This window comes from Mesocricetus auratus, unplaced genomic scaffold (genome assembly GCF_017639785.1).
Source record: "Mesocricetus auratus isolate SY011 unplaced genomic scaffold, BCM_Maur_2.0 Super-Scaffold_100003, whole genome shotgun sequence".
NCBI lineage: Eukaryota > Metazoa > Chordata > Mammalia > Rodentia > Cricetidae > Mesocricetus > Mesocricetus auratus.
Window position 1 is genome coordinate 32,751,980 of NW_024429188.1, and position 14,946 is coordinate 32,766,925.

At 33.8% G+C, this 14,946-nt stretch overlaps 1 protein-coding gene across 8 annotated transcripts in view; it reads left to right on the forward strand.

Annotated features, from left to right (window-relative positions):
- Dmd (dystrophin) overlaps positions 1 to 14,946 on the forward strand; it is a 2,157,616-nt gene that overhangs the window by 820,316 nt on the left and 1,322,354 nt on the right. For all 8 annotated transcript variants that reach the window (XM_040744180.1, XM_021232987.2, XM_040744181.1 and 5 more), the window contains one exon: positions 12,251 to 12,338. In XM_040744180.1, coding sequence (XP_040600114.1) covers positions 12,251 to 12,338 — 88 coding nt within the window. The remainder of the gene's footprint in view (positions 1 to 12,250; positions 12,339 to 14,946) is intronic.

Consider the following 14,946-nt stretch of genomic DNA (forward strand, 5'->3'; position numbering starts at 1 on the left):
GTGGATCTCTGTGAGTTCGAGGCCGGGCTGGACCGATAGCCTCCGAAACAATACAGAGAAACCCTGTCTCGTAAAAACCAAAAAAAAAATCTGTGAGTAGAAAATTATCTAGAAAGGTTATCCTCTAAGTTCCAGAGTTCATGTTATATTCAACAACATATGTATGAATTACCTTGTAATTTTATTATTTAATAGAGGTAAATTTTGAATTACTTTGTGTAGTTATCTGTGTATTAAAATTTCCTCTTATCATTTTGGCCACATAAAAGCAAATGTCAAAAAAAATAAGTAATGTCAACATGATAGAATGAAAGTACTGAAAAGTACAATATTCTATAAGTCATTTTCTGATACCTTCTGAATCACATTTATCAAGTTTAACTTTCATATTCAGAAATAGCAACATCACTTTAAATGCTTGCTAAAATAGGTCATGAAATGATGTGCTTAGAAATCTCCCTCAAGCTATATATAATGTATATATTTTAAAGAACCTTGAGAAAACTGATGATGGATATTCACTTTGGGTGTAGACTAATTTTCTTAATTTCTTCACTTGTCAGATTATGTAAGTTATTTTGAGCTCAGGAAAGGCCATTATCATAAAAGTGCCTGGTATTAATTCATTTATAGATACCCATTTTAATGATGAAACTTTACTTGCTATTTTCTTATTTTGCTGGTTTTCTCCACTTATACCTAAAGTGTTTTTTAATTTTATTAATTTTTATTAATGTAATTTTTATTGATTCTTTGGAAATTTCACATTGTGCATTCTCATCCCATTTATTCCTCTGTAATTCTTTATGACGGTGAGAATTATGTCTAACAAGGACCATTGTGTTCATTGCATGAGGTAACAATACTTTAGCTGGTTCACCTTGTTATTAACATTATATTCCCTTTGAATTTTTCATATCACCTCTGCTAAACCAGACTCACTATGATTAAAATATGATATTGATGTGTTTCTGTTTATAGAAATTTGAAAACTACAAGCAGCAGCAGTAGCTACCTTGGCTTATCAGTTAGGTCTTTGAGTCCTTAGATGCTGCTGTCTTGTGACTTACTGTCCATCTATGATTTTTTCATCCCCATTGAATAGTTTCTAAGAACTCCAACATTAGAGAAAGCCACTAAACCTAATCACTTCTCAGAACAGGTAATTAAAAGCTACCCTAAACAATCAGGTATCCCTCATCTTCTCTAATATGCATAAGTATTCTTTAGAAAAAATCATGGATTTAGTAATTCTACTTTCTTCACAAGATTTTAAAAAGTAGGAAAACTGAGTGTCAATTACTCCTAGCAATTTACACCATCAATTACACAAAAAGCAATTACATTTCATTGCTTCCTCGCCATCTACCTCAAGTTACAATTTAATATTAACACCTTGAAACTTTTCAGGTTCTCGTTTTGCATGTTACTTGAAAAATAAAAGGTCTATTTGAAAAATAAAAAGCATCCTAACATAGTATGCTCATCTGTTCCTAGTGGTCTTTGAATGAAAACTTTTGACAAGGTCAACATCTCCCAGGTGCTTTGATGACGCCTAGCATAATCTGTTCCCATATTAGTTTTACAAATAGGTCAGAGTCATTATCATTTAGATTTAATTGTTGGTTTATAGAAAGTAGGATATGGAACTTACTTCTGTGTTTATTTAGCCTATGCTGGTCTGTTTATTGAATTTATTTTGGATTTCCAAAGTAAAGAAAGAAATTGGTACTTAAACCAATAAACACATTAATACAAAAATATTTTAAAGCTATACAGGTTATTTAAATACAAGTTCTTTTACAGATATGCAAGATGCTACAACTTCTGAATAAACATTTGAGTGGATATTAATTCTTTGTCAAAGTACAAAACTTCATTACAGAATGCTAAGTGAATAGAAAATTAATTGCTTCTAAAGAGAAGATAGGGCCTTTGGGAATGTAGAACTTACTTTTATATTAATACAGAAAAAGCACTGATGTAGGAAGCTTTTAAGAAATGCCACAAAGAAGGAGAAATAAATGCCCTGAGTTTTAAGCTGCTTATTAATCAGTAAATTTCCCTTTATGTGTAATTTTACAATATTTCATTCTTGCATTATATTCTTTTGTTGTTGTTTTGTTTTTTTAAGTTAAGCGACTTTATTTGAGGAGAGGACATTGTAACCCTGCCGTTTTCATGGTCGAAGCTGCAGCAGTCTCCAGATCCAGTGGAGCCTGGGGCAGAGAGAAGGGGCACGCAATGACAAACACTAGGAAAAATGACTTTTTTATTTATGTGTATTGGTGTGTGCCTGAATAAATTTACATGCACCATGGGCATGCAGGGTCCCATAGAGGTCAGAGAGCATTAGAATCTCCTTGGAACTGAGTTACAGGCAGTTGTGAACCACCTGATGTAGGTGCTGAGAATCAAGCTTTGGTCTTCTGCAAGAGCAAGAAGCACTCTCAACTGCAGCGCCATCTCTCCCTTCCCCTCCCTAAGCCCACATTTCTAGTTCAAGTTGCTGCGACTATTTTCCACCTGGATGGCTTGTTGCTTTGATAATTTATGTTTTTTTTCTTTCTTTCCATCTTTTTTCTTATTTTTTTCCAAGACAGGGTTTCTTCATGTAGCTCTGGCTGTCCTGGAACTTACTCTATAGACCAGGCTAATCTTGAACTCACAGACATATATCTGCCTCTGCCTCTGTAGTGCTGGGATAGAGAGAGAGCATGCTAGTTAGCAAATCAGAAATGAAAAGGGGGAAATAAAAACGGACACTGAGGAAATCCAGAGAATCATCAGGGCATACTTTGAAAACCTGTACTCCACAATATTCAAAAATTTAAAGGAAATGGACAATTTCCTGGATAGATATCACTTGCCAAAACTAAATCAAGAACAGATAAACAATCTAAACAGACCTATAACCCTTAATGAAATGGAAGCAGTCATCAAGAGTCTCTCAACCAAAAAAAGCCCAGGCCCAGATGGCTTCAGTGTAGAATTCTACCAGAAATTCAAAGAAGAGCTAATTCCAGTATTCCTCAAGGTGTTTCACACAATAGAAGCAGGAGGCTCACTGACAAACTTTGTTTATGAGGTTACAATTACCTTGGTACCCAAGTCAAACAAAGGCACAACTAAGAAAGAGAACTTCAGACTAATATCCCTCATGAACATTGATGCAAAAATACTCAATAAAATACTAGCAGACTGGATTCAAGAACACTTCAGAAAAAATCATCCACCATAACCAAATAGGCTTCACCCCAGGAATTCAGGGATGGCTCAACATACGAAAATCTATCGATGTAATCCACCATATAAACAAACTGCAAAGGAAAACCACATGATCATCTCACTAGATGCTGAAAAAGCCTTTGAGAAAATCCAGCACCCCTTCATGATAAATGTACTAGAGATATCAGGGATAACAGGAACATACCTGAACATAATAAAAGCATTATGAAGTAAACCAACAGCTAACGTCAAACTTGTATTATAGTCTTAATTTCATAATATGCATTTACCTTTTATTTTGCACACTGAGTTATGCATTTTAGAGTTCATAATTTGATGATGATTTCTTAAGAACTTTTTTGAGCCTATCTTTTATTTTACATTATTGATGGAATGACTCACATTGCCTTTTGGATTATTCTGTTCTTGACTTGAAATTGAACCTATTATAGTAAATAATTTAGAATTCATTTTACATGTAGGACAATATTAAACAAAACATTTGCTAATCTTTGTCTCAATAAATGGTTTGAAAATACTCTATTGTAATATACTAGTGATTTTAATATTAAAATAATTATATGTATATATGCAAACAGATCAAACATATCAAAAGTAGCATACGTAAAAGCAGAACTTATCTTCTAGAGAAAAGTAAGTGGTAAAAAAGTAATATTTCCCTAAATGTGTGGCCCAAAATGTGTACTTTTCACATCAGTGCTTAATAGCAGAAAGTTTAAAAAATTATAAAATTTCAGAAAAAAAACTGTATGATCGCTTTTTTTTTTTTTGGTTTTTTTGAGACAGGTTTTCTCTGTAGCTTTGGAGGCCATCCTGGAACTCAGTGGAACCAAGCTGGCCTCAAACTCACAGAGATCCACCTGCTTCTGCCTCCCGAATACAGTCACCAAATGCATGCGGCACCACTGCCAGGCTCTCCATGATAGTTTTTATTATACATTAAATATATGTCTAGTGGTATTCTAGATATTGGAGGTAGCTTATGCAAGAAGACAGATGAGAATGCCTGGAATCATATAATTTATAGCTCAGCAAATTAAGAGCACTGACTGCTCTTCCAGAGGTCCTGAGTTCAATTCCCAGCAACCACATGGTGGCTCACAACCATCTACAATTCAATCTGGTGCCCTCTTCTGGCATGTAGGCAGAGCACTGTATATGTAATAAATAAATTAATCTTTAAAAAAAAACACTGCCCATCATGAGGAATTTTAAAAAAAAGGACAAACATTTATAAAATAAATGTTTTTGGTGATACATGTCATAGAAAAAAGTAGATTAGAAATGAGGATTAGGCAGTAATTGTATATATGTCTGTCTGTATATGTGTGTGTGTGTTTTGTGTTTGTGTGTCAGTGTGTATCTGTTTGTTCATGTGTGAGTGCAGCAGAAGATTCAGTGTATATTTCTGAACTAAGAACATGCCTTTTGTATCTGCTGAAAAGAAAGTATGTTCCTTGAGCAAAATAATCAAGGGACTTAGTGACAGAAAACAAATTCTAAAAGTTTCAAGAAATTAATATTAGTCAGGGCTTGAGTATTTACTTGAGTATTTACTGAGACATAGAGTGTTGAGCTTGGCCCTTGATATTATCATATATATATATGTGTGTGTGTGTGTGTGTGTGTGTCTGTTTGTCTTTTAACAGTGTGTATGTTTTGTATTTTGTAGTATTTTAGATAAAACCCAGGCTTTGCATATGATAGATTTAGCATTTACCAATAACTACATCGCTAGATATTAATATTAAATTTCAAAATACACATCTCTCTTAGAAATATTGTGCTTTGATTGTTGTAGCAATAATGAAAATAGTAAAATTAACCTTTTATTTGGATATGCTTTGATATTAAAACTAACAGGAGACAGATAGATAGATAGATAGATAGATAGATAGATAGATGACAGACAGATGGAGTGTATTTGTGTTGATAAGAATTATTTACATTGATAGAGCTTAAACATGGGGCCTAATTCCTACTAGACAAATACCCTTACAGTGAGATATCCCATTCTAAAACCAACAAGATTTCCTTATTTCTTAAATGTGCAGTTTGTGTGAGGAAAAAATAAATGAAGAAATGTTTTAAGCTCATTAAAAGTTTCTTGAGATTTGGCCTGATTAAGTTAATTTAAGATATGTAGATTCAGTGATTGAAAGCTATTGCTGAAAGATATGGACAGGTACCAGAGACTAATATCAGGTATAGGTACTCTTGAAGTGATAGGAAAGTTATGCATGTTACTAATTTACAAAGCAAAACAATGATTACTTTCATGAAGAAAAAGGAATTCCGCAGATTAATTTATGATCATGAGTAAACTGAGAGCTGAAAGTCAGCTATAGCCTGCTATAACTTGGTGGACATTGCCGACCTTGATAGTGACAATTTCAAGAGGACTTAAAAAGGCAATAGGTTACTTAGGTTTTGCTCCTGGTTTAATTTATTTGTGTTCTAAACCATTTTTAAAGCCATAACACAAACCAATGAAAGGTCAATGTACTCCTTCTTCAAACTCAATACCTTTAAAAAAATCTGTGATTCCAGTTCCAGTACTGTTACCTCTAGACATTGTGTTGATTTGTGTGTGGTATAGGCTTTTAACATTTCTCTGTTGCTTATGCCTGTCTCTCTGAGAAAATGGAAGATGATAAAGTATCAGGAATTACTGATCTCAACTACCTTAAGAGAAAAGTCACTATATTTGAGGAAGAATGCATGTGTACTAATTTCCCAAGAAAATTGCAGTTTTAGTGATGCTCAGTAAAATTAATACTTTTTTGAGTTTTATGATGTTTAATATTTATTTTACTTATTTTCCTGGATTTTTAAATTTAAATTAGAAACAATCTTCTTTTGCATACCAATCCCATTTTCCTCTCCCTCCCGTCCTCCCCAGCAACCTACCATCCCATTTCCCTTCTGCTCCCCAGAGTGGGTGAGGCCTTCCTTGTGGGATTATCAAAGGCTATCACATCATTCAGGACAGAGCCTACATCCTCCCCTGTGTTTCTAGGATGAGATAGTATCTCTCTATGTGGAGTGGGCTCCCAAATTCCATTAGTACGCTATGGATAAATACTCTTCCAATACCAGAGGCCCCACGGACTCTCCAGGGCTCATAGCTGACATCCACATTCAGGGAGCCTTTTTCAGTCCTGTGCTGGTTTCCCAGCTTTCAGTCTGGGGGCCATGAGCTCCCACTTGTTTAGGTCAGCTGTTTCTGTGGGTATTCTGAGCCTGGTCTTGACCCTTTTGTTCATCACTCCTCCCTCTCTACAACTGGATTCCAAAAGTTCAGCTCAGTGCTTAGCTTACATCAGCTACTCGCTGAAGGCTCTAGGATGGCATATAAGGTAGTCATAAATCTCATTATAGGGGAAGGACATTTAAGGTAGCCTCTCCACTACTGCTTAGTTTCTTAGTTGGGGTAATTCTTGTAGCTCTCTGGACATTTTCCTAGTGCTAGATTTCTCTTTATAGCTATAATGGCTCCCTCTATCTCTATCATTTCTTGTTCTCCTCTATTCTTCACCCAACTCAAACTTCCTGCTCCCTCATGTCCTCCTCCACCCTCCTCTTCTCCCCTTCTCCTATCTACTAACTCCCTCTTCCCTGACCCTGTGCTCCCAAATTGCTTAGGAAATCTTGTCCTTTTTCCCTACTCAAGGGGACCCTGATTGTAACTCTTAGGGTCTTGTTTTCTAACTTCTCTGGAGGTGTAGATTGTAGGCTAGTAGTACTTTGCCCTATATATAATTTCGATATATATAAGTGAGTGTTGGATAAATATAGTAAAATTGGCAATCTTGCCAAAAGCAATCTACAGAGTCAATACAATCTCCATCAAAATGCCAGCACAATTCTTCACAGTCCTTGAATGAATAATACTCAATTTTATATGGAAAAATAAAAAACCCAGGACAGCCAAAACAATCCTTACAATAAAGTAACTTCTGTTGTCATCACCACCCCTGATTTCAAGCTCTACTATAGAGCTATAGTAATGAAAACATATTGGTATTTGCACAAAGACAGACAGGTAGACCATTGGAATTGAACTGAAAACCATGATATTAGCTCACATATGTAGGAACACCTAATTTTTGACAAAGAAGCTAAAATTATATAATGGAAAAAGAAATCATCTTCAACAAGTGGCACTGGAATAGCTGGATACTAGCATGTAGAAGACTGCAGATAGATTCATATCTATTGCCATACACAAAACGTAAGTTTTAATGGATCAAAGACCTCAGCATAAATCTAGCCACACTGAACTACTTAGAAGAGAAATTGGGAAGTACCCTTGAATGAATTGGTACAGGAGATCACTTCCTAAACATAACACCAGTAGCACAGTCACTAAGATCATCAATTAATAAATTGTGCCTCCTGAAACTGACAAGCTTCTGTAAGGCAAAGGACACAGTCAACAAGACAAAATAGCAGCCAGCAGAATGGGAAAGGTCTTCTACAACCACACATCTGACAGATAACTGATTTTCAAAGTATACAAAGAACTCAAAAAGGCAGTCTCCAAAACAACAAATAATCCAATTAAAAAGTGTCATAAAGAACTAAATAGATAATTCTCAATAGAGGAATCTAAAATGGCTGAAACACACTTAAGAAAATGCTCAACATCCTTAGCCATCAGAGAAATGCAAATCCAAACAACTCTGATATACCATCTTCCACCTGTCAGAATGGCTAAAATCAAAACCACCAATGACAATTTATGCCGGAGAGGATGTGGAGAAAGGGGAACACTCCACCACTGCTGGTGCGAGTGCCAATTAGTACAGCCACTTTGGAAACCAGTATGGAGATTCCTCAGGAAAATGGGAATCAGTCTACCATGATACCCAGAAATTCCACTCTTAGGCTTATATGCAAAAGATGCACATTTATACATCAAGGACATCTGTTCCACTATGTTCATAGCAGCATTATTTGTAATAGCCGGAACCTGGAAGCAACCTAGATGCCCCTCAACTGAAGAGTGGATAGAGAAAATGTGGTACATTTACACAATGGAGTACTACTCAGCAGAAAAAAAACAATAGAATCATAAAATTTACAGGCAAATTGATTGAACTAGAAGAAACCAGCCTGAGTAAGGTAACCCAGTCACAAAAAGACAAACATGGGATTTTTAAATGATTTTTCGTTTGATCATGTTCCCCCCCCCAAATTCTAATGTGGAGGTTATTGCTCCATAGTCTCATGTGCAAGGTGATCTCTGATCTTTCGCCAGTGCTCTTCTGTTTTATTTTCATTTCAGTTTTTTCTATTTTTATTTAAATTAGAAACAAGTTTCTTTTACATGTCAATCCCTTTTCCTTATTGCTCCCCTCCTCCCCTACCCCCCACTAATGCTCCATCCCATCCCCTTTCTGCTTGCACCCCAGGGAGGGTGAGGCTTTCCATGGTGATCTTCAAAGTCTGTCATATCATTTGCAGCATGCCCTAGGCCCTCCCCTGTGTGTCTAGGCTGAGAGTATCCCTCTGTGGAATGAGCTTGAAAATTCCATTCATATTCTAGGGATAAATACCGGTCCACTGCCAGAGGCCCCATATATAGCCAAGGCCTCCTCACTGACACCCACTTTCAGCAAGTCTGGATCAGTCCTGTGCTGGTTTCCCAGCTATAAGTCTGGGGTCCATGAACTCCCCCTTGTTCATATCACCTGTTTCTGTTGGTTTCTTCAGCCTGGTCTTGACCCCTTTGCTCATCACTCCTCCCTCTCTGTAACTGGATTCCAGGAGTTCAGTTCATCATCATAAATTAAATGAGTGCATATTGTGTTTTGTTTAATTTAGTCTTATTAATTTATCCAGATTAATAATTGCTACATCCAATTTTATTAGGAAAATATCACTTTGGAGACTGTTATCTGAAGAGTATGATTTAGTCTGCTAAGATGAAGTTGCTCTCGATAGTTAGTAGAGACAGCTTTGAGATCCAGAAAGTTTGAATCACTTTATTGAGTTAAAAACAAAAACAAAAACTAGTATATAGCTGACAGTACTCTAAAAGTCTGGGCAAAGGGATGAAAAACAAAATAAGATAGTAAACGATAAATCAAACATAAAAATAAAAAATAAATACCAAAAAAGAATAACTCAGAACCATTTATTTTTGCTATTTTCTTCACCATTCATTTGTTAGCCTTTATGTTATTATCTGTTATCAAACATCTACAAATGTCTGTGAAATTCAGTTTGATGGACTCTTCATTGTCTCATTATGCTCTTTGTATTTAACTTTCTCTTCATTATCCACCATTCCCTTCTAATATGCTTTTATATAACAACAATGCTTTGAATTCAAAATTGAAAGGTATATGAATAGTGCTATCAACTGCTTTTGTTGGGCCTCTATCTCCATATATGCATAAGTTGTGTTTGGCTGTATAATGTGCATATTGTAAATGGATCCAGCAATTGAACTCTATCTGATGTTTGCTACCAGTGATGGCCAGTTTCATGTATTTATTCCCATATCTTGGAGCCGATGCTGAATAATTAATACCAGAAAAATATATTGAATATCCATACTAAATCCTCACTTTTGGTATGGGTTGTGTTTGTGTATACTCAAGCTTATTATGTGAATTTTCAGTGAAAGATTCCTAGAAGAAGACTGTATTTGAAAGTGCTGAACTTGGAGATCAAAGAAATGGTTTCTTCTTTTAGACCCATACCATTTCAAATTCTATTCCTTTTGATTTGTCATTTAGTCTTATTGCTGTATAACTTGCATAAAGTCAGATGCTATAATGTTACTTTTTTCTGTGCCATAACTGTCTGAAGTGTGTTATGAATAATGTGTATAAAATGTAATCTCTATGTATTTTAGGAAACTTGAGTGTGAAATGGCAATACTGATACTTTCACATGTTTTACAAACCTTTTTGTGACTTACCTGTCTCCTCTGCCAAAACAGGAGAATAACAATGTTTATTCTATAGATATTTGTTTTTATGGTAATACTATTATCTTTATGCATGAATCACAGTAAAAAATGTGGTTATAAAATTACAATTTAAAACCAAATATTCCTTTTGAGGTATCCTAATGTAAAGTTAACTCTTTAGATAACAATCCTAATTGATCATCTTATTAGACACTCAGAATAAAGAGATTTAGGAGGGCATTGTTCATTTAGTTTGCTTATTGAAGTCTATGTGGGCATCTAATTCTCTTCATTTTATAATTTTTATAAGAAAATTAAAATGTCAATCTAGTCAAATAGGAAACTACTATGACAATAAGTCTTGACAGAAACATTTTTCTACATATGTGCATGTGAGTCTCTGTCTCTGTCTCTGTGTGTGTGTGTGTGTGTGTGTGTGTATGTGTTTGCTGCACAGAATAGGGGTTTGTGTGGGTTTTATTCTCCACTATTTTCCTTCAAAGCAAGTATCTTTCTCTGAAACTAGAGGCTGACTTTTCTTCCCTAAATTAGAAGCCAGCAAGCCCTAACATCCTCCCATCTCTACTCCCTGAGAGCTTTGGTTATAGGTGTTCCAAGGGAAGCAGATTTCATATGTGGGTACTAGAACCCAAACTCTGGTCCTTGTGATTTCAGAGGAAGCTCTCTTAATTGTGGAGAAAATATCCACAGCCCCATAACTGAAACATTTAACACAAAGGGCATTAGTTTAGTGTTATTATAATTAGTTTAGTGTTATTATCTTTGTTCATTTTATTGTACTGAAACAGGATTATTTCTTTGTTTCATTTTTTATATATTGAATTTCAAGTAAGAATAGTAAGCCCCATGTTTCTTTTGCTAGTTAATATTATGTAATTACTTAGAATGGGTCTATTATTTCCTTCTGAATATGCTCAAAGTACATTATGAATAACATTTCCTTTTCAGCAGAGACCATAGTGAATTCTTAGTAATCATATACCAATAAGGTACTAAGCACAGGGTATTTTTCACACCAAAACTGAACAGCTGAGGAAGGGTGAATGCTAGAATTTTGCCTTTGATCTTAACCTTATGGAGGTGCTATTGTAAGTGGTTTATTTTCTTGGACTTCTCAGGTCAATAGGCAAGTCAAAACCTTTCATGTTTGTCCAGTTCTCTCTTTATGAAACTGAATTTAAAGGCATCCTAGAGCATTTCCTGTTAATTGGAATGGGATTCTGGGAACAGAGAATCACTAACCAATGCAATTTATGTTTTGGGAAATTTTCAAGTGAAATCCAAGATATTAAAATGTGTCTTTTCACTTTCAGAAGTTTGCACTGAGGATAGAAAAAAAGTTTTCCTTTGCTGCCTTTTAAAGCATAGTATAAAATTTGTATTTTTCTTCTAGGCTGTTGATACTTCAAATAATGCTAAGGCACCTACTTGACAGGATTTTAGTTCACTCTTCATAAATGTGAATAATACACTGTATACTGAATAGTTTACTCTGAATAATCTGATCCAGAATTTATTATTTGTTTTTGTGTATTGGTATGGGTGTTAGGGTACTACTGTGTATGTATCACAGTAAGAGAACAATTTGCAGAAAATAATTTATGGTAATTCTACCAGGGGGGCCGCAGGGATCAAACTTATGCTGTTAGGATGGCAGTGATCAGTTTCACTTGCTGAGTCATCTTGCTGTCCCAACTAAAATTTTTTTACATTAGTATTGGATAACCTTAATACCTTGTGTTTAAAGTTTTCATGTCTATATAGCTATTAGTAAATAAGCTAATTTCCAAATGCTACTTTTGTTATTGTTCAAAGGTTAATACTGTTTACAAACAATGAGCAAATAGTTCAGAAAGCTCTTTGAACATGAACCCTTATTTCCTTGACAATGGCAGGATTTCATTATTAAATATTGTGAAAACAGCTTTAAGATTTACACAATGGGACTGATAAAATGAAGTATCACAAGGCTTGAAAAGTCAGGTTGCATTTATAATTGCTGTGTAGACTCAGAATGTTTGTACTGAAATGTTCACTTTTGCTATCATGCTACAGGACATAGCACGAGAAAAACCTGAGAAGTTCAGAAAACTGGAAGATACCAGCAGATCAGCTCAGGCCCTCATGGAACAGATGGTGACTGGTAATTACATGCACTTGATTTAAATAATCTTCTTAGGGACTTGATAAACACATAGTTTCATATTTATCAGCTGAGTTATAACAGACAAGCCCTTCTTGGATACAAATTCACGTAAAAGGAAGTTCATATTTTTATTACATTTTCTTTCATGCTAAGCAAATTATTGAGGGAAATTCAATTTGAGTCCATTGGTTGAAAATGGGTTGTGGTAGTATATTTAATTTTCAGCAAAATGATAAAATTTATTAAAATAAGATCAAGAGAACAGAGCTATTCTGAAATAATTATTTGTGGAAGCAATTGAAGAATGTTAAGAAAAGCAATTATAATTTTTTATAAAATAATTTTACTAATATATTTTACAAATAACCTAAAGTCTGGTGGAAATATTCAGCCTGATACTACTAATACTCTCATGTTTTGTATGGTATCGTGTCTTTGAACTTAAATCCTGTTTTTCACCGTTCTATCAAGTGAGGCAAACGCACAAAGGTAGCATCATATTTTTAAAAATTACAATTATTATTTGCTAACAATATTTGAAAATCTGTCTGTATAGTATATTGGATAATCATGTGAGCAAACACCCTTTCCAAATTGTGTTTTTTAATCTTTTATTAATTTCTAAATAAAAGTAACTATAAAAATTATAAACAATGCAATTTCCAAACAAGCTTATTTTTACCTTTGCAAAGGTGTGTGATAAACAAATAAAACAGTATTTTTGTGCATGTCAGCATTTTTGAGAAACTGCCTCAATTCTGCATCATAACATCTGTATATGAACTATTTTTAGCCTTAATTACCATGCTGGTATTAATAAATTCAATTATCTTCATAGGAAATAAATTCATTTTTTTCTTTTATTGAGCCTCATAACTGTGTTAGCTTAAAAACAGGAAGAAGCCCCATTTGAAAATTGGGTAAATCAATTAATATATGTTTCTACCAGCTGCTTAGTAATTTTGAGTGATGGTTTTAATAGTATATTCAGTTAAATAAAATTACATGTTCTAAAATAGTCTTATAATCATTCTATACATTTTCCTAGGAAGTACTTTATTAGCTCTATATTTAAGTATGCTGATTTAAAATCAATAATGTCAACTTCAAATTGTTTAATTTTGTAATAAAATATCAAGCAGACCCCAGATAATCTTATATACACATGTGCTGAATTATTGACAAATGTTTTCATATTTAAAAATGAATGGAAATATTTTTAGTGTTTTTTTGAAACTAGACAGAAATGAAAAGATAATGATAAATGCTAATATCAATTATCTAGATACTTCTAACCACATTGTTTCTCGAGGCATAAAGAAAAATTAGGACATATAGAATAGGTGCTTAGTAAATACTAATTAACTGATTAAATTATACTTAAGAAAGAAGATTTGACAGTACTTGAGAAATGGCATTGATTATTTTGCAAAGAAAATATTGTCTCAGAATAAAAATAGTATCTTGGATATATAACAAAGATAATTGAGGTTTGGGGAGTGTGGTTTGAAATTTTCTCCTTTACCTTGATCAAATTTTAGGCTATTCATTTCTCTACTAGTGAAGATAAAGATAGGGTTAATTTGACTAGGATTAACCCAAGTCAGGGCCATAATGAGAATAAGCATTTATAGTGCCCAAAGTTCTGCTCTGCTATCTCACTAAGCAAAACAGTTTATATAATTACTAAACAATTTAGTCTAGAGTTTGGTGTATTCTCTCTTATCTTTAAAAAAACAAACTACATAATTCTTATTTTCTCAGTTTTCATATATTATAAGTCAAAATTACAATAACTTTCTGGGTACTTGTCCAACTGTAATTTAGAGGGACTCAACTTTAAAATTTTTTGATGTACATTTACTGAAGAGCCAGGTGGTGTGGTTCATAAAACTAAAATTTACATTAAGCTTTGTATACTCTAAGGTTTTCAACAACTCCTTTAGTGAATCTCTTAAATTAAGAAGCATCTTTCTCATATATTTGCCTTGTTAACTTTTAAAATAAACAGCATGAGATTTGTAACCTTTTATTTATAGGAAGGCAAAATGAGAGCTGAATCACTATAATACATTTAGGATCTCATGCAAATAAATATTAATTTATCTGCAAATATTGTGCTCAAGTTAAAGTCAAAACACTCTTAGAGAATTCTTTGTGATTATAGCAACCCTTTGACCAGAATATAAGTAACCTTCCAAGATGTGGAAATTTGCATAGAATTTTGATATATTTTAAAGGAATTTGTGTTTCTTGTATTACAAACAGAAAAAGGGGAAATGGCATGTTAGAACATTTTTTATATTTTACTTACTAGAAGCAGTAAGTAGTATAAATTTTTATTTTTTTTCAAAAAATGACACAGCAGTGGTTTAAAAGAATGGTCAGAGAATTCTCTAGAGTTTTGAATCTACATTTATCATAAATACTGAATGCAATTATATTACATGTTATGCTACTCTATTGGATACTGAATGTGATGGTAATGTCACTCAGTTAAAGCGAACAAATAGGAAGTTGTTAGGAAATGCAAGTTTCATTCCAGCTATTATTCTAATAAAAAACCACTGAAAACACCATTTTCCCATTATTTTATCTGGGCTTC